Raw genomic sequence first — 27289 nt, forward strand, 5'->3', positions numbered from 1 at the left:
AAAAAAAAAAAGATTTGAGCAATAAAATTAAAGGCCCAAATCCCCCAGTGGACTGAATGGACCCCCTTTTGGCCAAGGGGATCCCAGAGAAGCCTTAAAAACTGATTTTCTGGTCATGATGGGACAAGAAGTCAGACATTATATCATTATACACTCTCCCTTTCTAAAAGCCATTAGATTTTCTTTCCTAAGGCTTAATCAGGAACTAGCTCTTCCCAAAGACTTGATGGGCTCTCCTCCCTTTTTGTGGCTTCAATACAGCAACTGACCAGCATTCCTTCCTTATAAGAGACCACCGTCTGTGGAGAGGTTCTGGCCGGTTTACAGAGTCTATGCACTGAGTGCTTTCGTGTCCTCTGCTTTATCTTTTGATGTATAGACCCTAACTTTAATGCATTTAAATGTCTCCACTTCAAGTGAATGCAAGTCGTATGTAACATACATGTTTGTTCCATATGCATGTGTTAAGATCCCCTTCATGAATATTCATACGTCCTGTAATGTTGAATATGTACACTCATCCAACCTGTTCAGCATAAATTCCTGTCCTACTCTTCCCTGCCTTGAAATGTTTTGCTTCTAGTTTTTGTCAGAGTCCACACTGCAAGCCTGCGGATGGCCAGCCTGAAGGGTGCAACCCTTCATAAGAAAGAAAGCTCTCCTTTCCAAATTTCTGGACCTCATGATTCTTCAGTTGAAAGATTTTAACTAAGTATGTATATAATGGAATATTACTCAGCCCTAAGGGAGAAGGTAATCCTATTATAAGTGGCAACATGGATGAACCTGGAGGACATGATGCTAAGTGCAAAAAGCTGAACAGGGAAAGCCAAATACCATTATCTCACTTATATGAGGAATCTAAAGCAGTCAAACTCATAGAATTAGAGAGTACAATGGTGGTTTCCAGAGCCTGGGGTGGGGGGCAGCTAGGGAAAACGGTGAGATGTTGGTCAACAAAGTTTCAGTTAGGCAGAATGAATAAATTCCGAAGATCTACTGTGTAGCATGGTGACTATGAATAATACTGTATCATAGTCTTGAAATTTGCTGATAGTAGATCTTAAATGTTCACACCACACACACCCAGATGATAACTATGTGAAGTGATGGTTATGTTAATTATCTTGATTGTGGTAATCATTTCAGAATGTGTAAATGTTTCAAAACATTACATTGTACACCATCATTAACGTACAGTTTTTATTTGTCAATTATACCTCAGTACAGCTGGGACAATAAATAAGATTTTAATTCAAATGTCACCTGCTCAGAGTTGCCTACTCTGACCCAAGTCACTCTATCACATTTCCTTCCTGGCCATTAAAACTCCTTGAGATTGTTATTTTCTCCTATTTTATTTATTTATTTATTTTTTGGCCTACTATATCTCTCCACTCTAAAATGTAGCCACCATGGTAACGGGGACCTAGTCTATCTTGTTTTCGCTGTATCCCCAGAGCCTGGAAGAGTGTCTGGCATATTAACGTACACAATAAATGCTTGTTGAACGAATGAATGGATTGTTACTTTTGCGCCCATTTCGCAGAGGGGCAAACTGAGGCTGTTGAGAGACAGGGGCTCTAGGTAAGCACCTGTGTCCAAGCACAGGGCAGCTCTGCTCCAATTCCACTCAGTTCCTCTCCTCTCGCCCCATCATCCCAGGGCTGCAGTCTCCCTTAGGGCCGACTTTCCCGTGGGTTTCCCTCGCAGTATCGCCTGGATCCCGCCAGGGGGCAGCAGAGGCAGCGGCGGCTAGTCCGCCCGACACACGGGTCCGGTGGGGGTTTCCGCTTCCGGGAGCGACTGGCTGTTTCCGCTTCCGGCCACTTGGCGTGTGAGGCGCTGACGGGAGGATGGACGGGCTGGTGGCTCAGTGCTCCGCGCGGCTGCTGCAGCAGGTCGGGCCACGTGGGACCGGCGGCGAGGCTTGGCGGGGAGGGACGCGGCCCCGGCTCCCGCCCGAGCAGCGTCAGGGGTGGGGCGGCGAGGCCAGGACCGCCCTGCTCGCCCCAGACGCCGGCAGCTGGGTCCCGAGTCCTCGGCGTGCGCTGCTCTGGAGGCACACGCCCTCCCAGGAGGAACTCGTTGCCTCTTCTGCCGGAGCAGGAAAGGGTGGGAAAGGAAGAGCCCGTCCTTCCGAGGCCCTGGTGACTGTGACACTCCGCGGAGTGGGGAGTCCCACCCTCTCCCAGACCTCTGCAAGCCAGCGTGTCCGATGCCGGGGGACAGGCAAGATGCGATAAGATTAGCAACCCTGGGTCCTGATTTGCAGCCCAGCCGCCGTTTTCTCTGTGATACTGAGCAGGCGGCTTCCTGATAAGCCCCTGGAGGGGCTCACTGTCAGACAAACGGAAGTTTGCTCTCTGCCTCAGCATTCGTGGGGAAAGGACAGTCACAACATATGAAAGTGGAAGTGGGACAGCTCTGTTACCCCTTGTGCCCAGGTGGGGAGGAGCGTTAAGAAAATAATTAATAGTATCCTGTTACGGGAACTGCTTTATGTTAAGACAGCAATCACAAAGTACAAGTTGGTTAAGTAAATGGGCAAGTTGTTTACTGCTCTGAGCCCTGTATTCTTTATCAGTGCGAGGATATTAAGGACTGCCTCACTGGCCTGTAATGCTTATAAAGATAATTTCTGAAAAGCGTAACACCTGAAACATAATGTATGCTAATGGTTGGCAACTTGGTTTTGTCTGTAGCTTTCTCCTGGTAAATATTCTGAAGTTTCAGGTGAGGAATCTTCCTCCTGAGTTTTGCAGTTAAGTCAGAAGGTTTCTTTCTTTCTGAATTGACGTGTCTTTAGTTTTAGGTATTAAGAGTACAAAGCTTGGTCTAGGACCTAAGGCACTGGACTGGAAATAGGAAGAAATGAGAAAGTTGTTTTGTCCCAGAAAGAGTAAAAGGCAGACCCTTGAACTATTTTTTTTTTTTTTTTTTTGAGACAGAGTCTCACTCTATTGCCTAGGCTAGAGTGCCATGGCGTCAGTCAGCCTAGCTCACAGCAGCCTCAGACTCCTGGGCTCAAGCAATCCTCCTGCCTCAACCTCCTGAGTAGCTGGGACTACAGGCATATGCCACCATGCCCGGCTCATTTTTTTCTATATAGTTTTAGTTGGCCAATTCATTTCTTTCTATTTTTAGTAGAGATGGGGTCTTGCTCTTGCTCAGGCTGGTCTCGAACTCCTAAGTTCAAATGATCCACCCGCCTTGGCCTCCCAGAGTGGTAAGATCACAGGCTTGAGCTACCATGCCCGACCAGCTTGAGCTATTTTGAATATGACAAACGACATTTGGTTTTTAAGAGTCCCAAGTCAGGCTGGGCGCAGTGGCTCACGCCTGTAATCCTAGCTCTCTGGGAGGCCTAGGCGGGCGGATTGCTCAAGGTCAGGAGTTTTAAACCAGCCTGAGCAAGAGCGAGACCCCATCTCTACTATAAATAGAAACAAATTAATTGGCCAACTAATATATATAGAAAAAATGAGCCGGGCATGGTGGTGCATGCATGTAGTCCCAGCTACTCGGGAGGCTGAGGCAGAAGGATTGCTTGAGCCCAGGAGTTTGAGGTTGCTGTGAGCTAGGCTGACGCAATGGCACTCACTCTAGCCTGGGGCAACAAAGCGAGACTCTGTCTCAAAAAAAAAAAAAAAAAAAAAGAGTCCCAAGTCATAAAATTTAGTAATAAAAACAGATAGGTCACCCTGACACTTGTGCTCTCTAAATCAGAATGATTTATTGAGCCAAAGAAAGAAAAAATATGAGACTTATCCTATTATACAGTTATCACTACCATTTCTTTTTCCCTACACACACACACACCACACATATGTGCTTAATTTTTTATTAAAGAGAATATGCCAATGTCAGCAAAATCTCAGAGGAGGAAAAATTACAGCTTGTTAATTTTACAGAGGCCACGGGAAAGTCCGTTCCCGTGGCCTCTGCCATGCCCTGACAGAAAGGGGAAATGACAAAGTTAGTTTATGGTACAATTTATCATATCTTGGAAGTCATTGACACTACTGGACTGAACAAAGTGCTTTTCCTTTTATAGGAAAAAGAGATTAAGTCTCTGACTGCTGAAATTGACCGGTTGAAAAACTGTGGGTGTTTAGAGGCTTCTCCAAATTTGGAGCAGTTGCGAGAAGAAAATTTAAAATTAAAGTATCGACTAAATATTCTTCGAAGGGTGAGTACTCTGAGTTTCAATTTTATTCTCCAGTTTAAATTATATCTTGTTTAAGACCTTTGTTACCAATGATTCTGAAAGTATACCCTATTGAAATTGGGAAAAGGAGGATAGAAACCTGATCCTTTTAACCATGTTAGACAAATTAGGACTGAGTTAGTTGGTGCAAATAGGGAATAAGCCGGTGTTGTATCCTTCCAGGACCCTTTGAAATGTTGTAAATGTTTAGCAAGGTTAAAGTAGGATTTAGGCAGGGTTGAGACATTTCTTTCAACAGCTTATGCACATGACTTTTTTTTTGAGACAAAGTCTTGCTCTCTTGCTTGGGATAGAGTGCACTGGTGTCAGCCTAGCTCACAGCAACCTCTAACTACTGGGCTCAAGCAATCCTTCCTCAGCCTCCAGAGTAACTGGGCCTACAGGCATGTGCCACCATGCCTGGCTAATTTTTTCTATATATATTTTTTTAGTTAGCCAATTAATTGCTTTCTGTTTTTAGTAGAGACGAGGTCTTGCTGTTGCTCAGTCTGGTTTCGAATTCCTGACCTCAAGCAATCCTCCCACCATGGCCTTCCAGAGTGGTAGGATTACAGGCGTGAGCCACATGTCTGGCCAGGTTTTATGTTTTGGGGTTTTTTTGAGACCGAGTCTCACTGTGTTGCCCAGGCTAGAATGCTGTGGTGTCAGCCTAGCTCACAGCAACCTCAAACTCCTGGGCTCAAACAATCTTTCTGCCTCAGCCTCCTGAGTATCTAGGACTACAGGCATGGGCCACCATGCCCGGATAATTTTTTCTATGTACTTTTAGTTGTCCAACTAATTTCGGTCTATATTTAGTAGAGATGGGTCAGTCTTGCTCTTGCTCAGGCTGGTCTCAAACCCCTGAACTCAAAAGATCCTCCCGCCCCAGCCTTGGATTACAGGTGTGAGCTACCACGCCTGGCCTATTTATCAGATTTGTCAAATAATGAGCTTGCTTCAATTTTTTGGCGTGTCTTTCATGTTTGCTAATGACATATCCCAAAGTGTGACCTCATTCTCGTAATTACTCTCCTGTTTGTATATACTACTATTAGACAGACTGCACTGGCATTACATTTTTTTCTCAAAACTGACTTCATTTACTCATCCTAGACCCTATCTACCCACTCCCACGAAGTCTTTTTTATTACTTGTAATCTGCTGTGCTTGAAAGAGCTTTGTCTTTGAGTCTTCTAAAATCACAAAATTCCATGTCCATGGAATCTTCTGAAAATAATTTCACTTTTCTGGGTATGTCATGGATTCAGCACTTAGTCATACTTAATTCTGTGTATTTATTTTAATTCAAAAGTATTAAATGACTAAGTACTAGAGACTATTAAGGGAAAAGAAACTAAAGGAAATACAGTGTATTCTTTTTTTCGAACTCCTGAAAGAAAATACAGTGTATTCTAATACACGTTTCTGTAATGCAAATTAGCTCTCATGTGTAGATCAGAAAATACTGCCAGTATAATATGGAAGGCACATTGGGTTTGTTTGTTTGTTTTGAGACAGAGTCTCACTCTGATGCCGGGAATAGAGTGCCATGGCATCAGCCTAGCTCACAGCAACCTCCAACTCCTGGGCTCAAGCGATCCTCCTGCCTCATCAGCCTCTCGAGTAGCTGGGACTACAGGCATGCGCACCATGCCAATTTTTTCTATGTATTTAGTTGGCCAATTTCTTTGAATTTTTTGGTAGAGATGGGGTCTCACTCTTGCTCAGGCTGGTCTTGCACTCCTGACCTTGATCAATCCTCCCTTCTGATCTCCCAGAGTGCTAGGATTATAGGCCTGAGCCACCACGCCCAGCCTGATTATTCATATTAATTTTCATAGTGCAGAAATTAAGTACAGTAGATTTTGTGTGTGTCACACACACACAAGTATACATATATACCAATACCCTTATCCTTTAAAAATAAAATAAATTGAAATTTATTATAGTAGGTTTTGGGTCTTAAGATGATATCTACATAACTTTAGTATTTGGAAATCTTTAGATTGTGAGAGCATATTTTTCTTCTTTTTTTTTTTAGTATGTCATCAGAGAGAAGAGTCCATTACTGATTAAAAACTTAAAATCAGATTTTTTAATGAATTTAAGAATATAATTTTTTTTTTTTTTTTTTTTTTTGAGACAGAGTCTCACTCTGTTGCCTGGGCTAGAGTGCCGTGTCGTAAGCCTAGCTCACAGCAACCCAAACTCCTGGGCTCAAGCGATCCTTCTGCCTCAGCCTCCCAAGTAGCTGAGACTGCCGGCATGCGCCACCATGCCTGGCTAATTTTTTCTATGTATTTTTAGTTATCCAGTTGATTTCTTTCTATTTATAGTAGAGACGGGGTCTCGCTCTTGCTCAGGCTGGTTTCGAACTCCTGACCTTGAGCAATCTGTCTGCCTAAGCCTCCCAGAGAGCTAGGATTACAGGAGTGAGCCACCTCGCCTGGCCTTGACATTTTGACTAACATAAAATTGTGATTAGTGCACAGGCACCATATTATTTGTATTCTCTTAAAAGTGTATGTGTTTGAAAATTTTTTGATAACCCACTATATGGCAGGTACAATGCTAGGTGCCAGGGAGAGAGCCAGGAATTAGATACTTAGCATGCATGCAACGATCATGTGGTAGAGACAGATAATTCTGTGAAGGTATGACAAGCACAGTAATAGTAGTAACTATATGCCATTTTCAATGAATATATTTCACTTCATAGAAAATGAGAAATAGGATGTAAGAGAGGTAGGAGTGGGTCTAATATGGGATAAACAGACAGAACTACTTATTTTTCTGGCATATTAATATTATCTATTTTGTTCCCTTTAATTTCATGCCTTGAAGAAGTCAACTTTTTTTTTTTTCTTTTGAGACGGAGTCTCACTCTGTTGCCCCAGCTAGAGTGCCGTGGCGTCAGCCTAGCTCACAGCAACCTCAAACTCTTAGGCTCAAGCAATCCTGCTGCCTCAGCCTCCCAAGTAGCTGGGACTACTGGCATAAGCCATCATGCCCAGCTAATTTTTTTCTGTATATATTTTTAGTTGTCCAGATAATTTCTTTATATTTTTACTAGAGATGGAGTCTCATTCTTGTTCATGCTGGTCTCGAACTCCTGAGCTCAAACCATCCACCCGCCTCAGCCTCCCAGAGTGCTTGGATTACAGGCATGAGCCACTGTGCCCGGCTGAAGAGGTCAACATTTTGATTGATAGAATACATTTTTTTTTTTTTTTGTCCCTTGAGTTTTTACTTCTAGTATTTGATGTGAAGGTATTTAGTATTGAGTTTATACTCTTTTCTCAGAGCTGAGGATTCAGTCAGTTCTTTTTACTCCCTCCCAGTTTCTGTTCTGCTAAAACAAATGTACAAAAGTATAAGACCATAGGGCATTTCCCACAGATGTCTTAGATGCCATGGGACATCGTCCTACTACGTGTCTCAGCAAATCCCAGATATAAGAACATTACACTATAAATGCATGTTTCCTTTTGGTTCTTGTCAAGATATTTGAAGGTTTCACAAAATATTTGAGGAAATTTTATATGATGTAATACCTTATTGACATATTTCCATTCTTTTCCTGCAGAGTCTTCAGGCAGAGAGGAACAGACCAACGAAAAATATGATTAACATCAATAGCCGCCTACAAGAAGTCTTTGGTTGTGCCATTAAGGCTGCATATCCAGATTTGGAAAATCCTCCTCTGATAGTGACACCAAGTCAGCAGCCCAAGTTTGGGGACTATCAATGTAACAGTGCTATGGGTATTTCTCAGGTAGTGTATTATTACGACTCGGTCTTGGCTGTTTGATTTTATTAAGTATTGTCATCACTATTTACATAAATAATAGCACATTGTTATATCTGTAATGAAAAGACAGTTTGAAAAACTTGAGAAAGAATGATGTATATTTTACGTTTTTTGAAAAGCACAGGTTTTAATTTTTGGTTACATTTTATATGTATTCTTTTTTTTTTCAGTCAAGAGTCTTAGTCTGTTGCCCTGGATAGAGTGCCATGGCGTCAGCCTAGCTCACAGCAACCTCAAACTCCTGGGCTCAAGCAATCCTTCTGCCTCAGCCTCAAGAGTAGCTAGGACTATAGGCATGTGCCACCATGCCTGGCTAATTTTTTCTATATATTTTTTTAGTTGGCCAATTAATTTCTTTCTGTTTTTAGTAGAGACGGGGGTCTCGCTCTTGCTCAAGCTGGTCTCAAACTCCTGACCCTGAGCAATCTGCCTACCTCGGCGTCCCAGAGTGCTAAGATTACAGGCGTGAGCCACCACACCTGGCCTGTATTCTCAATATTGAAGGGCATATTTTGTTTTGGTACTTTCTTCCTGCTGTGTCCATGATTGCTGTGTGGTGTTAATGAATGTTGGAAGGGGAGAAATTAAAAGTTAGGCGTTTACCAACCATCATTCCCATCAAACATTTGATGTACCTGTAGTGTCTTTGAGGCAGGCTTACAGATTTTATTTTGAAGCAGAGGAATTTCTCATTTTTATTAGCTACATTGTATAATGTGTTTGTTGATAACTGTACCTGGCTTGGATCTTTTTACTTTTCTTTCTTTGCTGAGTAGGAAAGGGTTACTCAAGATCTTTTTCAATGAGAGTGTTATTTCTCAAGTCTAAATATTGTACTTTCATAATGAAAATGAAATTAGAAATGTAGGTATGATGGATATTATTACCTCTTCATTAAAAAGTTGTAGGTATGTGTATACAACTCATTTGGAAATAGAGATCATGTGGTTTGGGCACTTTTCTATTCTTCTTGGCACTATTGATGCTTTAATCTGTCCGTTCAAAAGGTGGTTGGACTTCTCTGCTTCTGCCTTTTGTTGGGTCTTATGTGAATTGCATCTCTTGCTTTGTCGGTTGAGTGTTTCTGAACTTGCTGAAACCTGCTGTGTAATGAATCATTTTATATTGTGTTGTAGATGTTCAAAGCCAAGGAACAGAAAGTTAATCCAAGAGAAATTGCCGAAAACATTACCAAACATCTCCCAGACAGTGAATGTATTGAAAAAGTTGAAATTGCTGGTCCTGGTATGACATAATATTATCCTTCTTAATAGTTGTATTGATAATGGGTCCTTTTGTAATAATAATATAAAAAATAATAACCATTTTAAATACAGGGTTAGCTACCTGATCTTGAATGAATTACTTTGTCTCCCTGTGGTTTGTTTTTTTGAGACAGTCTCACTTTGTCACCCAGGCTAGAGTGCCATGACGTCAGCCTAGCTCACAGCAATCTCAAACTCCTGGGCTCAAGGGATCCTCCTGCCTCAGCCTCCTGAGTAGCTGGGACTACAGGCATGTGCCACCATGCCCAACTAGTTTTTTCCATATATATGTTTAGTTGGCCAATTGATTTCTTTCTATTTTTAGTAGAGACGGGGTCTCACTCTTACTCAGTTTGGTTTCGAACTCCTGACCTTGAGCAATCCACCCGCCTCGGCCCCCCCAGAGTTACTAGGATTACAGGCGTGAGCCACTGCTCCCAGCCTGATTCAGTTTCTCATAAGCAAAAAGAGAATAGATAATGTCAGATAAGTCTGTGGTGAAAGGGCCCTGTGTTTGAAGAAGCGAACAAATTGTTTGCTGAAAGTGAAAGGGCCTTGAATTAAATAGGAAACTTTCAGGAGGGTGATGAAGACTTGAAATAGATGCTGAGACAGGAGCTTGTGCAAGGGCTCAAGTCAAGGTCTCAAGTGATACTGGAATGCTGGAGAACTTACCAGAGCCAGATCAGTATCTGCAGCAAATCCTGGGGCGTGAGCATTCATTTAAGATAAGAGACTATCTGATATTTTTTTCTTCTACTGTCCATTAGGTTTTATTAATGTCCACATGAGAAAGGATTTTGTGTCAGAACAGCTGACTAATCTCCTGGTGAATGGAGTTCAACTACCTGCTCTTGGAGAGAATAAAAAGGTATATGTACAGTCTTCTGTTGATGTATTAGTATCTTAGAACTACATGAAGCCAGGTACAGGAGCATGTGCCTTTAGTCCCAGCTACTTGGAAGACTGAGGCAGAAGGATTGCTTGAGCCCAGCAGTTCAAGGCAAGCTGTCATGGGCCAGGATTGAGTCTGTGAATAGCCACTGCACTCCAACCTGGGCAATATAACAACATACCATTTCTAAAAAAAAAAAAATTTTTTTTTTTTTTTTTTTTTTTTTTTTTTTTGAGACAGAGTCTCACTCTGTTTCCTGGGCTGGAGTGCCGTGGCATCAGCCTAGCTCATAACAGCCCCAAACTCCTGGGTTCAAGCAATCCTTCTTCTGCCTCAGCCTCCCAAGTAGCTGGGACTACAGGAATGTGCCATCATGCCTGGCTACTTTTTTCTATATATTTTTAGTTGTCCAGCCAATTTCTTTCTATATTTAGTAGAGATGGGCTCTCACTCTTGCTCAGGCTGACCTTGAACTCCTGAGCTAAAAATGATCCCCCTGCCTCAGCCTCCTAGAGTACTAGGATTATAGGCGTGAGCCACCGTGCCCAGCCTAAAAAAATTTTTTGAAAGAACTGCATGGAAAGTGCTATAGCTGGGAATGGCTTACTTTTTTTTTTTTTTTTTTTTTAAGAGATGTGGTCTCGCTATGTTGCCCCCGCTGGAACTCCTCTGCTCAAGCCTCCCAAGTAACTGGCATGACTGCCACTTGCCACCATACCCAGCTGGCTTTTGCTTTTTATATTGAGATTTAATCATTAATATTTGGGATTGTAAACATGGTTGTGAAGTAATCTTTCTTCTGGACCTGATATGTTATATGATTTTTTTTTTCCACTTTATTCCATAAGGCATTGGAGGTAGCCATCTGATACTTATGGAGGATTGTTGAAATAGAGGATGGATAATTTTTATAAATTAATTGCTTCTTTTTTAGTTAATCATATACAAGTAGATCCATTAGGAATCTAACATGGTTGAATTACAACCCAACTTAATGCTTAAATCTGAGTTATGTTATTAATGAAGGTTAACAATAAAATGTTTATGCCCCTTTTCAAAATCTTTTTCTCTTTACTGTCTATTCCAGGTTGTTGTTGACTTTTCCTCTCCCAATATAGCTAAAGAGATGCACGTAGGCCACCTCAGATCTACTATCATAGGAGAGAGTATGTGCCGCCTCTTTGAATTTGCAGGATATGACGTGCTCAGGTATGTGTTCTTGTCTTTCTTTTTTCTTGCCTTATTTTCTTGTTTGGAGAATTCTATAGAAAATGAACCATCTGCTTGAGAAAGAATGTTTGACTAAATCAATGGATCATAAGCTTAGTTCTTCTTTATAATCATCCAGTAAGATTTTCAAATACGTCCTGGGCCTCTCCTGAACTTTCTACATATTTACTTTTTTTAGACTCTAGAGGTGGAACCAAGGATAAAAGCACATTCATTCTTTCTACAAATATTTCTTGAGAACCTTCTGTATACCAGGGGTTTATGTCCCAGTAGAGGGGAGAGGTAGGCAAGATACAGATTACATTTGACCTTGTGGGCCATAGGAGGAAATGGGGATTTTATTCTAAGTGTAATGGGAATCCACTTGAGAGTTTTAATTATGGGTTTATGTGATTAAACTAAAGATTACTCTGGCTACTTACTGTGAAGAAGCTAGGCAGAGAAGGGAGACTATAGTAATAGGTGAGGAGGCTATCATAATCCACTTGATGATCTTGTGGTTTGGGATTAGATAAAAGCAGAGGGAAGTGATTGGATTGACATATATTTCCAAGAGTTTTGTCCATTGACATCTGGGGACCAGTAGTCTAAATTACACTAAGATAATTGGTAAAAAGTTAAATTTTCATAAAATTGTGGGAATGACCAACATTGACTTAGCTGTCATTGTCCCAGTTAGCTACACAATAAACAGATTATAGTCCATTGATAGGAAATTCATTCAGCAAATCCTGAATGCTTGCTATGTGCAGCCTGTGATTGGGTATATAGAGCTGAATGTCACAGACATAGTGTTTGTCTTTCATGGAGTGTGCAGACCAATTGAGGAAACAGCCAAGTAAACAGATATTACTAAATGGTGATGTATTGGCAATTAAATGTTAGTCGTTTCTAATGGAACATAATTCTTCTAATTTAAACATCTTTGTAATTTTTTAAATGATTTTATATTCTCTGATATTAGGTTAAATCATGTAGGAGATTGGGGCACCCAGTTTGGCATGCTCATCGCTCACCTGCAAGATAAATTTCCAGATTATCTAACAGTTTCACCTCCTATTGGGGACCTTCAGGCCTTCTATAAGGTTTGATACCATTTATTGCTATATTGTTTACCATTCATCGTAATTATTATTCTCGTTAGGGAGTTCAAAATGGTTTTAAAGCAAGTATGGAGGTAAATGAAAGTTGCTAAACTTCTGAAGGTCAAGGTTCCAACTGTGTCCTGTTCTGTCTGTGTAAATGTCATACCTTTGAACTTAATTACCTGATAAACATAATAAACTTTGTTCACATACACTGGCCTCACCATAATGATATGGCATGGCAGGGGTGAAAATAAAAGCCCTTTCATTGAGTTCACATACTTTGAAAAACTGAATTTTGTTTATTCCTAGATCAATTGCATTTGGTTATGTGCCTAGAAACACCCATCCCTCACCCCTGGATTCATTGCATTTGGTTGTGTACATGGAAACAGAACTGGATCCACTGTGTTTGGTTTTCTGTGTAGAAACAGCCGTCTCCCCAACCTTTAACATGTCTTTTTTGCTTTATTGGTGTATGTTGAAAGTTGGATTCTACCACATTACTTGTTGCTAAATGAATTAATCAAAATACATTTTGCTTATTTATCAAAATACATTTTAGTATTTACATTTTTTGATAATTTCACAATACATAAAATTGAGAATAGCAAGTATATGGAAGAGCAGTTTTTTAAAAGACAAATTTTCACATCATCCATAATTTTTTTGAGACAGAGTCTCGCTTTGTTGCCCAGGCTAGAGTGAGTGCCGTGGCGTTAACCTAGCTCACAGCAACCTCAATCTCCTGGGCTCAAGCAATCCTGCTGCCTCAGCCTCCCAAGTAGCCGGGACTACAGGCATGAGCCACCATGCCCGGCTAATTTTTTTTTTCTATGTATTTTTAGTTGGCCAATTTCTTTCTATTTTTAGTAGAGACGGGTCTCACCCTTGGTCAGGCTGGTTTCGAACTTCTGACCTTGAGCGATCTTTCCACCTCGGCCTCCCAGAGTGCTAGGATTACAGGCGTGAGCCACTGCGCCCAGCCTGGAAATAATTTTAAAAAGGGAAAAAAGCCTACATATACAAAGCTATTTACTGGATAACAGCCTCCCCCAAATGAAAAAGAAATTTAATAGGGGATTAATATAAGCATGGTACACCATGTTTATATTAATGCCTGGGCAACAAAGCAAGACTCTGTCTCAAAAATAAATAAAAATAAAATTATATCCATGTGATAGACAACTTATCAAGAATAGTATTACTTCATTAAAAAGTAAACATTTGTAGGGGTTTTTTGGTTTTGTTTTTTTGTCTCCTGGTAAGTGTTTTCTATTGAAAATAAGCTAAATGTTTACAGATACAAGACTGGTAAAATAACTGTTACAGTCATTTATTGGAGTTCTGTAATTTGAGTATAATGAGGCAAATCTATTAATCTATTCAAATATCATGCGGCAATCTATTATAAATTATAAATACATTGCTAAAATTTACAAACTGCAATAAGGAAATACCATTTCTAATTTTTGTTAAAATATATATCTGTATTTGCAAAGAAATATCTGGAATTATATACCAAATGTCACTAGTTAGTTTGGGTAGTATTAACAGTAATTTTTTTAATAGTAAGCATTTATTGCTTTTAAAATAGAAATAAAACAAAAAGTAATAATATAAAGCAATTTTTTTTTTTGAGACAGAGTCTCACTCTGTTGCCCAGGCTAGAGTGTCATGGCATCAGCCTAGCTCACAACCTTCTGGGCTCAACAAATCCTACTGCCTCAGCCTCCCGAGTAGCTGGGACTACAGGCATGAGCCACCATGCCCGGCTAATTTTTTCTGTATATTTTTAGTTGCCCAATTAATTTCTTTCTATTTGTAGCAGAAACGAGTCTTGCTCCTGCTCAGGCTGGTCTTGAACTCCTGAGCTCAAGCAGTCCTCCTGCCTCAGTCTCCCAGAGTGCTAGGATTGCAGGTTCAAGCCACCACACCTGGCCAGATTTTTGTATTTTTAAGAAAAATTATTTCAAAAATAATAGGGTTCTTTGGTATGTTCATTTGTAACCATATTCTTGACTATTGAGCACTCAGTCTGATGTTCTGAATTTTTACTCTGTGTGTGTTTAAAAATGAATAAATTATTTTTCTAGAAATACAGGATTAAATCTTTTTACGAACTTTACTTTTTTTTTCTTAAACACAGGAATCTAAGAAGAGGTTTGATACTGAGGAGGAATTTAAGAAGCGAGCATATCAGTGTGTAGTTCTGCTCCAGAGTAAAAATCCAGATATTATAAAAGCTTGGAAGCTTATATGTGATGTCTCCCGCCAAGGTGAGTTTCTGGTCTTCATTCATTTATCGGGCAAATACTATGCTTATAGCTTCCTGAGTCTTTATTTAGAATTGACCTTGAATGACATTTTAAACTTTTGAGGACAGGCAAATAGATTTTTTTGTTAAATATCTTTTTGAGACTGAAACAACTAATAAGAAAGTCTAATAAGATAGGCAGGTACAAAATTTAACTTTCTTAGAAGTTAGCAATAGTTAATCACAAAGTAAAGTGGAAAAGAAAAAGAAAGTATCCTATTCACAGTAGCAACCAAAGCTCTAAAATACTTAGGAATGAATTTATCCAGAAATGTATAGGACTAAAATGAAGAGAAATATACAGCAGGATGTAATGGAGTGTTTTGAATAAAGTGCCGTGCCAAGTGTTCCCTAGTTCTCCAAATGTCATCTATAATTTTAAAGCAATTTCGAGTTTTCAAACCTGACAAAATAGTTTTTAAGATTACTTTGAAGAGTAAATGGATAAGAATAGTCAGTAGATGTTTGAGAAAGAAGACTAATGATGTACTGGTTTGCAGTGCTGGGTAGTAAAATGTTTTATAATGCTACAGTAGGTAATTCAGTGTCACTAATACATAGCTAGACAGACAGGTAAATGGTACAAATTAGGAAAGACACTAAGAAAATTTAATAAATATTTGATTGATCACCAAATAGTAAATGCTTTTTTCTTTTCATTTACATTTTTTTAAGAAATGGTTTTTAAAAATTATGCAAGCAGTACATGTTCCTTATGAAAAATTAGATTATATTCTCACCCACTGCTATTATTTTGTATGTTACCATATTCTTTCCACTTTTTAAAAACGACAGACTGTGTATATGTGTGTGTGTGTGTGTGTGTGTGTATATGATCAGTACTTTATGTAATTTTCTTCCAAATAAATTTCTTTTAATGTAAAATACATATTTCCTGTTTATATTCTTGTGCATTTTCCTTATTTGGTGGCATTTTTTCCCTAGAGTTTAATAAAATCTACGATGCATTGGACATCTCTTTAATAGAGAGAGGGGAATCGTTCTATCAAGATAGGATGGATGATGTTGTAAAGGAATTTGAAAATAAAGGTAGGTTCTCTGCTTTTTATTTCTTAACTTTTTATTATAGGAATTTTCAAACATAAGCAAAAGTGGAGAAAATTTATAATAATCCCCAACTTCACATACTCATCACCTTTCAAAGGTTATAAATACTGGTCAACCGTATTATATCTATACGTTCTTATACATACTGGTTACATGTAATTTCATATATAAGTGCTTTGGTATGTGTTTCTGAAAAAACAGGCCCTTTCTCTTGCCCTGAAACTACAACATAGTCGACCCTTGAACGACACAGGCTTGAACTACACACAATTATTTTGGTTACCCTGAGGTGCGGTTCATGTAAGACAGGAGTGTAAGTGCTTAATTCTTTTTTCTTTATTAGTCAGATGTTTCTTAGCATCTTGCAGATATGACGAGTTGATCTTAGCATTATTATAAATGGGTTATATTTTCAATTACCTTTATTCTTTGTGAAGATTGTCCCAATTTTGGCTAATGGTAACCTCTTCAAATTGGCTTTCTATTTTATGTTGTATTTTTGTTTTGTTTTTCTCAGCCCCTCTAGTCCGTGATAGTTTAATAGCTTTATGGTATATAATCCTCCAGGCTCATTTTGTACAAATCCTGCCTCAGATCTGGGATCAGTCAGATCTCCAAGGAAGCCAAGTTCCTTGAATGAGAAATAGTATTTATTAATCACAGTCTCTGGGGCCTAGGGACCATATTTTTAAGGTAATAAAATTTTAAAGATGTTTATTTTCTGAGAAAATAGCACAAGAGAAGCGAATGACTTCCCAAGGTCACATAGCCTATAAGTGATAAGTCTGAGATATAAACCTAGGCAGTCTGGCTTCAGAGCTTCAATTTTTAGCCACTATTTTGTACTGCCTTTACCTTACCAAGCCTCAGTTTTCTGAACTGAGAAAGCACAAAGTTATTTACCATGTAGAGTTACTGTGAAGGTTAAAGTTAGGTGTTAGTATTGGCACATAGTAGCACTCAAATATACAACGGTGGTTGTTGTCATCATGGTCTTTTCTGTCCCTTCTTTTTTTTTTTTTTTTTTTTTTTGAGACAGAGTCCAGGCTAGAGTGAGTGCCATGGCGTCAGCCTCGCTCACAGCAACCTCAAACTCCTGGGCTCAAGCGATCCTCCTGCCTCAGCCTCCCCAAGTAGCTGGGACTACAGGCATGCGCCACCATGCCCGGCTAATTTTTTCTATATATATTAGTTGGCCAATTAATTTATTTGTATTTATAATAGAGACGGGGTCTCGCTCTTGCTCAGGCTGGTTTCGAACTCCCGACCTCGAGCAATCCGCCCGCCTCAGCCTCCCAGAGAGCTAGGATTACAGGCGTGAGCCACCGCGCCCGGCTTCTGTCCCTTCTTGTAGTCAAGAATTTTGCCTTTTTCATCATGAGTAGGTGAACATGATTTTTTTCATTTTCATTTCTCATTCCAAATGCTAAATTCTGCCATGTTTGTTTGCTGGACCCTGGGACATTGTTAACTTCTTTACTGCATGTAGTGAAAACTCAATATAGGAACTGTATCTTTCCCCAAGAGGAGAGTCAGGGCTCCAGCTTGCACAGAAAAGGGAAGCACAGATATTCATGTTCTGGACCTCCTGAGCAGGTGGGCTTCTTTCTGTGAGGTACTACATAAAGAGTTTGGGAGCCAAGTGTAGTGTGAGTGCAGAAAACTGCCAGAATATCTGACTGCTGCCCAGACAACCTTTAAAGTAGCCATTTTTCCCAGGCTTCTATTAGATCATGGTGGAAAAAAAAATTGTGATTTCTTTAGCTCTCTCATATTTTCTAAAATATTTCTAAAATGACTAAGCATTCGTATTCCTTCAGGGTTCTTTTAACATTATTGGTTTTTTTTTCCCTAGGATTTGTGCAAGTGGATGATGGCAGAAAGATTGTGTTTGTCCCAGGGTGTTCCATACCGTTAACCATAGTAAAATCAGATGGAGGGTATACCTATGATACATCTGACCTGGCTGCTATTAAGCAAAGACTATTTGAGGAAAAAGCAGATATGATTATCTATGTGGTGGACAGTGGACAAGTGAGTTTGTAGATTTTTTTATGTTTTAACATTGTCTGATCGGAGGTAAGACAATACCGTGAGATTGTTGACATTTGGCACTAGAAGACTATATGAATTATCCCCAAAGACTAAGATTCCGAACATAAATGTAACAGGAGAGAGAACAGAATTTGGAGCCAGCCAGATCTGGACACTTCTCAACTTTTCAGCTTATCTCCACAAACTGGAAAAGGATACTTCTCTGAACCTCAGCCATTGTTCCTATTGATGGGGTTATTGTGAGACCTAAAACATAATTTATGTTATTTAAAAACCTTTGAGCATAATAGAAAATATAATGATAGTCTTGGTCTTAACTGTTCCTATGTAGGGAATAATGGAAGAGCATTTATAATAATACGTGCCTCATAATATTTATGGGTGATTTGAATTTTATAAATTTTTATTACTAAGCACAAGAGCCTTAAGTCTTTTTATTATTATTAGGAAACTAGCAAGTAACTTCCTATTTTTGTTGCTTTGTAGTCTGTGCATTTCCAGACAATATTTGCTGCTGCTCAGATGATTGGTTGGTATGACCCTAAAGTAACTCGAGTGACCCATGCTGGATTTGGTGTGGTGCTAGGGGAAGACAAGTAAGTGTGGAAAATCTGAAGACGGTAATGATGTGACTGATCCCCAATTTTCTTGGAAGAGGCTACATTTCATTTGATACCATATTAGAAATAAGAAAGTCTGTGATTGTCTTTTTTTTTTGGAGACAGAGTCTCACTTTGTTGCCCAGTCTAGAGTAAGTGCCATGGCGTTAGCCCAGCTCACAGCAACCTCAAATTCCTGGGCTCAAGCAGTCCTACTGCCTCAGCCTCCCAAGTAACTGGGACTACAGGCATGCGCCACCATGCCCGGCTAATTTTTTTCTGCATATTTTTAGTTGGCCAACTAATTTGTTTCTATTTTTAATGGAGACGGGGTCTCCTCTTGCTCAGGCTGGTTTCGAACTCCTGACCTCGAGCAATCCACCCACCTCCGCCTCCCAGAGTGCTAGGATTACAGGTGTGAGCCACCGTCCCTGGCCTGATTTTCTTTAGTCTATATATGTTTGGTAAACCCCAAAGAGTTGTTTTGTATTTATGTCATCAGTGCTAGAGGGAACCCTCTTAGGGAGATAGTATGTGCAAGGGTGAATGAAAACCAGACTGCAGACTTACCAAATTATAAAGGGGGTTTCTACTCTCATAGATCTAATTACAAAATCTATAAAGGTACCTCCTCAGATTTCAGACAAAATATTCAACACTATAGTCCAGGGATTTTGTAATGTCTTTGTTTTTTCCTTCACAGTTGAACACTTGGTCAAAAGGCGTAAGTTTATTGAGGATCCAGTTAGGTTTTAAGATTCACTGCTTTCATTTTTATGTTTGTCTCAAAAATATTTACTGAGACCTACATGTTAATATCCATACTTTGTTTTTCTGTTTTCTAATTGTTTCCCCACATTCTGCTCAATGTGTATGAAATAAAAAGGTAAATACAATTAAATATTTATATACAGAATTAATTCAAAGACAAAAATTTTTCACATTTAACATTTTATATTCACTAATGTTTTAGGATTACCTGCCATTTAATCAGCATGCCTCTTAAATCTATAACATCTTCGATTTGGTGACAAGTATTAAATACTACCATCCCACAGAGAGGGTGGTGATGCTTGTAAAAACCACATGAATTAGTTTGAGATGTGCCCTGCCAATGTACAAAAGCCATGATTGAATGTATAAAAGGCAAGTTGGTTATGTCAAGGTATTACAGATACTAATTATATAGAGGTCAAAGACCTTGTTGGAAACATTTTCTAATTGTAATATGTGACTTTTCTGTGGAGGTATACTTTTTTAAATCAGAAGATACTGGGTCCTTATCCTGTTTATCCTAAGAAAGTGCTTAAAAGCTAACCAGTGAGTTGAGTATCACTTATACTATCTTAGTTTCTTAACTGTTGGTTTTTCAAACATTTAGATGATCTCAAACATTTAAATGATATTCCAGTTGGTTAACATTATCAGATTTGTTTTCTACTACATTTATCACTAGGATTCATATCTTGGCATTTAATTCACTTATCATGTAATGACTAAGGGGTCCTTGATAATTTATTTTTTATATTTCTCTACTCGGTATCATGTAATTATGGCATCCTAGCCCAATTTTTTTTTATGATTCTATTTATTTTTATTATGTATGGAAACATAACAGTTGTGCATATTTATGGGGCCTAGCCCATTTTTTTAAAAAGAGAATTTTAATGGTAGTTAACCAGTGACAGCTAACCATATTTTAAATATTTCCATTAATATGCTCACAGATTCTGCCGTCTATTTTTAGTGACATTTTCTGTTTTATTTCATCATCTTACTGTCTCCCAGGTGCCCATTTATTGAGCATCTGCTATGCATGGCATTGGCTGGGTGCTCCACAGTGTGTATAGAGATACGTAGAACACAGCTTCTTCCATGAAGGGGCCTATCGTCTAGAGCAGAGCAATCTGCTGTGGAGCCTGTGAAAATATACATGCCAGGCCCCACTGCTAGGAGTTACTTTTTACTAGGTCTAAAGTGGATATTAGGCATCTGTGCTATTTAAAAGCTCGATTAGTATTCAGATACACATTCCTCATAGTGTTACCACTGGTCAAAGTAGACCAACACAAAAAAACAAAAATTGAAGGCAGGCACAGGTAGTAACTGAAAGGACCAGTTATTGCAAAATAGAGGTATTAAGGAAGGCTTCGTTCAGTCTGTTGACTTGGCTTTACGACGATTGTCATTCATTGGAGATTTGGAAGTTGGACACTCAAGAAGGAGGGTATGGCAAAAAGAAAGCCATGCAAGTATGTAAGGTATTTATAGAATAATTTTAATTCTGTGATTAAGGGCAAGTAAATCCTTTCTAAGGCAAGCTCTAAAAATAAAACTTTAGTACAAAGTATCACATTTATTTTGATAGGCTTTGTGTTAGAATATTAGAATAGCGTGCTTCAATTTTACCATTGTTATGTTTGAAGGATTTTTAACCTAAAAAAAAGAAAAAGACAAATTATATACTTGGGTGTCACATAAACTTCTGCTGTTTACTAAGTTAAATCCAGTTTTCTTAAAATGCTTTTTAGTAGTGCAACTGCCCAGGGCAGTGCTTATAAGTGGTTTTGCCTCATTCACAGAGATTCTGATTTCAATAGATCTGAATGGGGGACTGGCATCCTATTTTTTAAACTTCTTCAGCCGATTCTGATATGTGTCCAGGATTGATTACCACTGAACAAGAGGACTCACTTAGATAGAAAAATGCAAATGAGATTCCAGTAAAGAATTTGCTGACTTTTCAAACAACTCTAGAAGCAAACATGTATTTATTAATAATTTTTCTAAAAGGGTAAAACAACTAAGCCAAACTTTATGTTCCAGGAAAGTGAATAAATTAACCAATATCTTCTTTCTTTCCCTGCTAGGGATGTATTAAAGGTGAATATGGAGAGAGTGCTATTAGGGGCTAAAGCATAGGATACTCAAGGCTGAGGGCTAGATAAGAGACACTTGAAAGCACCCTGTCTTTTGTTACCCTCCCTATTGCCAACTGGAATATGGCAGTGTTACTATGGCCATCAAGCCCTCTCTTAATAGTTCTTGGGAAACCTGTACAATAGAGATTTATAAAAGGCATATGTTATCGTTTGTGGTCAGGTCCCTCAAAAGTTTTCAGAGATTTCTAAGTTGAAAGGTCTGTTTCAAAATCTGTTTAACTGGGGCTTTTAAATTTTTTAGGAAGAAGTTTAAAACACGTTCAGGTGAAACAGTGCGCCTCATAGACCTTCTGGAAGAAGGACTAAAACGATCCATGGACAAATTGAAGGAAAAAGAAAGAGACAAGGTAATCCAAGGCCTTATTAGCATAGTGTGTACTACGCATCATGATTTTTCATTTTTGTTTTCATTGAGAGAACTGAGGAGAATTATAAGGAGTCACACCACCTTAGGCTGACTGATGGTGTTTAGATTTTATTACACAGTAAGTTTGTTTCGTGAATTGCTGAGCATTTACTTTGAAACTGTAGTTTTTTCTTGACTATTACAGAAGGCCATGGTTTTTTCGTCCTTTGTCGGTATAGCATAGTGTCTTTGCTTCTTGGTGGCAGTTCCCAGTGACAGGAGAATATTGCAGACTGAAGGGGGTTGATTCTTCGGCTAACATTAGAGTCTACATTTGCTGAGCTCCTTCTCTGGGAGCATTTGTAGATTAGTCATAAAAGCCAACACCACCCAAGGCCATTGATGAGTCATCGAGGCAGGCAACGTCATGGGCTTTCATAGCACCCATAGAAAGGACTATGGTTGGGTTTGTGTGGAGTCTGGAGGAATTTTATCAAAATAAGAAAAGTCAACAAGAAAAACAATTTTTTTGAAGATGGTAGTATCAGAGCAGAGGTCAAGGATTGAGATGCAGAGTATCTTATTTCTTCTTTCCAGAAAATGAGGTGATATTTTGGAATGGACATGCAGAAGAGTAAAACTACAGAAGGGGAAACAGAATAGGAGATGTAGACATGAGAGCGCCAAACACATAAAAAGATACGTTGAGGAGAAGCCTTCTTGTTTGGTTTAGGTAGATCGCTGACGATCCAGAGAGTGCATGCAAGCCATAAGGCTATATCCTCTCCACCTATATTCTCTTTCCATTACCAGCAAAAAATAGTTTTCCTCTTATACTCTTTTTCTTTTTGAGACAGAGTCTCACTCTTGTTTGCCTCGGCTAGAGTGCCATGGTGTCAGCCTAGCTCACAGCAACCTCAAACTCCTGGGCCCAAGCGATCCTCCTGTGTCAGCCTCCTGGTTAGCTGGGACTACAGGCATGCACGACCATGACCGACTAATTCTTTTTCTATTTTTAGTTGTTTGGCTAATTTCTTTCTATTTATAGTAGAGATGGGTCTCACTATTGCTCAGGCTGGTCTCAAACTCCTGAGTTCAAGCAATCCTCCCGCCTTGGCCTCCCAGAGTGCTAGCATTATAGGTATGAGCCACCACACCCAGCCTCAGCCTTAAAAAACTTGCAGAATAATACACAGAATTCCCGTATGTCTCACTTTGCCTCTCCAAATACTAATCTTACATAGCTATAGTGTGATTGTCAAAATCAGGAAATTACCATTGATATACCATTAACTAATCTGCAGCCCTTCTTTAAGCTTCACCATTGGTCTCACTAAAGTCCTTTATCTAGTCCAGGATCCAATCCAGGATAACAGGTTTAGTTATTGTATCCTTTTAATCTTCTTTAATATGGGCGGTTCTTTGGTGTTTTGACTTTTATGACCTTGACACTTGAAGAGACTAATCAGTTACTTTGTAGAATATCCCTTAAATTTGTCTGATATTTCCTCACGATTATATTCAGTTATGCAGTCTTGGCAAGAGCAGGTGTAGAGTCCTTCCCAGTTCACACCCAGAGGTACATCTTGGTGTTGATACGTCTCATGTTTTTTTTTTTTTTTTTTTTGAGACAGAGTCTCGCTTTGTTGTCCAGGCTAGAGTGAGTGCCATGGCGTCAGCCTAGCTCACAGCAACCTCAAACTCCTGGGTTCAAGCAATCCTTCTGCCTCAGCCTCCCAAATAGCTGGGACTACAGGCATGCGCCACCATGCCCGGCTAGTTTTTTTTATATATATATCAGTTGGCCAATTAATTTCTATTTATAGTAGAGACGGGGGTCTCGCTCTTGCTCAAGCTGGTTTTGAACTCCTGACCTTGAGCAATCCGCCCGCCTCGGCCTCCCAGAGAGCTAGGATTACAGGCGTGAGCCACCGCGCCCGGCCTTTTTTTTTTTGAGACACAGTCTCTCTTCGTTGCCCAGGCTAGAGTGAGTGCCGTGGCGTTAGCCTAGCTCACAGCAACCTCAAACTCCTGGGCTCAAGCAATCCTCCTGCCTCAGCCTCCCAAGTAGCTGGGACTACAGGCATGCGCCACCATGCCTGGCTAATTTTTTCTATATATATTAGCTGACCAATTAATTTCTTTCTATTTATAGTAGATACGGGGTCTCGCTCTTGCACAGGCTGGTTTCAAACTCCTGACCTCAAGCAATTCACCTACCTCAGCCTCTCAGAGTGCTAGGATTACAGGTGTGAGCCACTGTGCCCGGCCCATCTCATGATTAATATGAATTTTGATTACTTGGTTAAAGTGATAATGTCATTTTCTCTACTATAAAGTTAACATTTTCCCCTTTATCATTAATAAGTATTTTCAAAATAGCTTCATTTTAAACAGTTTCAGACTTTAAAGTTGCTATTATTTTTGTTTGTTTGTTTCTGTTATTTCATTTCTCTTCTGTCCCTTCCTCATACACGTCCCCACCAATAGTGAGTAGTCCTTTCATCTTGCTTTTAGCTTCATTTGTTTTTGGATGCTGGGCATTTTAAATGAAAAATTGCAAAGGTATCAGCTGATTATCTTGCTCCTGTCAGTTTTGGTCTTGAGCATTGTTAGGGCTGAACTATTTCAATATGTCTTTACTCCTTCGGTGAGGTCCTTCCTCCTGAAATGTGGCCATTCTCATTTCATAATAGTGCCCTTTACCTTGCTGCTGCTGGGACTGCCCAGCATCATACAGCTGCTGAAATTGCCACCCAGCTCTTTAATCACCCACTTACTCTTTTCTGATAGGTTTTGGGGGAGTCTTTCCTTGTGCATGCCAGCTATATGACAATTTGAAAGAAATTTGTTCCCAGAGGTTTTTCACTCCTGTCTGGTTCCCTTCTCTTGGGGGTTTTGTCCTTGCTTCTTTGCCAGTCCCATGCTTTGAGCTCTGTCATCTTGACCCAGTAAGACCACTTCTTTCTGCTTGGGTTCTGTACCGCCATGCCTGCTACCTAGCAATTTGGAAAATGTCCTCATGGGAAAAGCCAGATAAATGTGGAACTCATTCCCTATGCTTTCCTTCACTTAGGAATTATAGCCCCTCAAACTTTGCTTGTGTTGATGCGCACTGTAAGGACTCGAAACAGTTGCTTTATGTTACCTTGCTCTTTTGCCCAGGCTGAGTGCAGTGACGCCATCATAGCTCACTGAAGCCTCCAACTCCTGAACTCAAGTGATCATCCTGCCGCAACCTCCCAAGTAGCTGGAACTAATAGGCATGTGCCACCACACGCCCAGCTAATTTTTTGTAGAGACAAGAGTCTCACTATGTTGCCCAGGCTGGTCTCGAACTCCTGGCCCCAAGCAGTCCTCCCGCCTGAGCCCCCAAAGCGCCGGGATTATAGGTGTGATTGGCCATGCCCGACCCTTACCCAGCTTTTAAATAATTGCTTTTGGTGGAAAGGGTTAGTCTGCTACAAACTGTTCTATCATGACAAGAGGAAATTCTTGATCACTGACTTAGGGTCTAATAATGCTTCAGAATACATGACAGATGTTAGCAAAACAGTACAATCTTTCTTCCACCCTTGATGCACTGTGGATTTCAAATAATTACTTGATGCTAATTTTTTTTTTATGCTAATTTTTTGTGTTTGACTATATTACTTTGTTTCCTATAACCTCATAATATTCATGGTATGAAGTAGATATGAATTAATAATTGGTGCTTTTGGTTTCATATCTACTGAGTACATTGGGAAAAAGTATTCATGGTGACATTTGATATTTCACAAATTTATTTTCTCATAGAAACATTCTTCATTGTGCATAGCTGATGAGTTATATTTTTATTATTCTCTTTGTACATTGGCCCATGTCATTCTACTGTAGTGTCAATGTTTATTAAGGCTTATTGATAAGATCTCCATTAGATGCTACCCCTCTCTTCTGTCTATGAGACACCAGGGCAGAAGCAGCAGTGAGTAAGCTATTAAATTAAGCATTGCTTTTTTCCCCCTAAAGGTCTTAACTGCAGAGGAATTGAAAGCTGCTCAGACATCCGTTGCTTATGGCTGTATCAAATACGCCGACCTTTCCCATAGCCGGTTGAATGACTACATCTTCTCCTTTGATAAGATGCTGGATGACAGAGGAAACACAGCTGCTTACTTGTTGTATGCCTTCACGAGAATCAGGTAATTGTGGGTAGACATTGCTTTATTTTGTATTGAATGAAGGCATACTTGGGTTGCTCCAAAAATTTTTTCTCTGATTTTTCTGTGTACTAGCCTTTTTGGAAATATGTCCTCTTTTAGAATTGCAGGTTATACTGGAATCCCTAAGCCTGTCCCTGTTTGCTCTGGCAGATTATCTCCTAGGCATTCATGGTTTAAATACCAGGAAAGTGTCTTCTGACCTCGCCTAAAAGAATTATATTCCCATTTTTAATAATATGAAATGCTTTAGACCAGATTATTTATTTGCCTAATAGTATACCCTACAATAAATTCTTCATTTTGTAAGAACTTCTTAATTGACGATAATTTCTGATTTATGTCAGTTACTTGTTCTGCATTTTTGAGTGGAGAAGAATGAGTTTGCCTAACAAAAAGGAAAAATGACGGTTGCCTAATTTTTCAGGTCTATTGCACGCCTGGCCAATATCGATGAAGAGATGCTCCAGAAAGCTGCTCGAGAGACCAAGATCAATTTGGACCACGAGAAAGAATGGAAACTAGGCCGGTGCATTTTACGATTCCCTGAGATTGTGCAAAAAATTTTAGATGACTTATTTCTCCACACTCTCTGTGATTACATTTATGAGTTGGCAACTACTTTCACAGAGTTCTACGATAGCTGCTACTGTGTGGAGAAAGACCGACAGACTGGTGAGTGCCTCAGTTAGTGGCCAGATCGGGGTGGAGTGTCATCAGGGCATTTGAATTAGGAGGGTTTTCACATTTGTTTTATTCATGAAATCTCTCCCTCCTTTCTCCCCCCACAAATGATAGCACAGTCATCCGTATCATTTATAACAGGCAAAATTTGAACTTGTGCTTAAAAAGCAGAATTCTTTGTTTTTCCGCTCTCAGGGACATGGGATAGAATGTAAACAATTGGAAGACTACTGGGTATAGAACATTGCCAATAAAAGTAGTGTCTAAAGGTCCCAGAATTTTGCATAATTAAATAGACTGAATTAATATATTTTAATAATTTTCAAAAAGAAAAACAATATCTTCTCTTTTCTTCTCAGGAAAAATACTGAAGGTCAACATGGGGCGTATGCTGCTGTGTGAAGCAGTAGCTGCTGTCATGGCCAAGGGATTTGATATCCTGGGAATAAAACCTGTCCAAAGGATGTAGTCCTTCGGTTTAAACAACTTGTGTTGTTACCAAAGTGGCCATTAGCACTGTTTGCTTTTTTACAATCATGTGGATACAAAAACAAGTAAAGAAAATTTGTCAACTATC

General features: G+C 39.5%; 1 protein-coding gene across 2 annotated transcripts; it reads left to right on the top strand.

Annotated features, from left to right (window-relative positions):
- The first annotated feature begins 1810 nt into the window (after nt 1-1810).
- RARS1 (arginyl-tRNA synthetase 1) lies at nt 1811-27289 on the top strand. 2 transcript variants are annotated; one of them, XM_075996279.1, is made up of 15 exons: nt 1811-1901; nt 4058-4192; nt 7800-7988; nt 9161-9269; nt 10060-10160; nt 11272-11393; nt 12379-12499; nt 14649-14778; nt 15762-15866; nt 17740-17918; nt 18426-18535; nt 21722-21827; nt 25838-26010; nt 26456-26703; nt 27072-27289. In XM_075996279.1, the coding sequence occupies exons 1-15, from the start codon at nt 1857-1859 to the stop codon at nt 27179-27181; spliced, it is 1983 nt and encodes a 660-aa protein (XP_075852394.1). In that variant the 5' UTR covers nt 1811-1856; the 3' UTR covers nt 27182-27289. The 2 variants fall into 2 exon arrangements, with proteins under 2 accessions (XP_075852394.1, XP_075852395.1); XM_075996280.1 differs by lacking the exon at nt 1811-1901 and adding an exon at nt 2054-2447.

This window comes from Microcebus murinus, chromosome 21 (assembly GCF_040939455.1).
Source record: "Microcebus murinus isolate Inina chromosome 21, M.murinus_Inina_mat1.0, whole genome shotgun sequence".
Lineage (NCBI taxonomy): Eukaryota > Metazoa > Chordata > Mammalia > Primates > Cheirogaleidae > Microcebus > Microcebus murinus.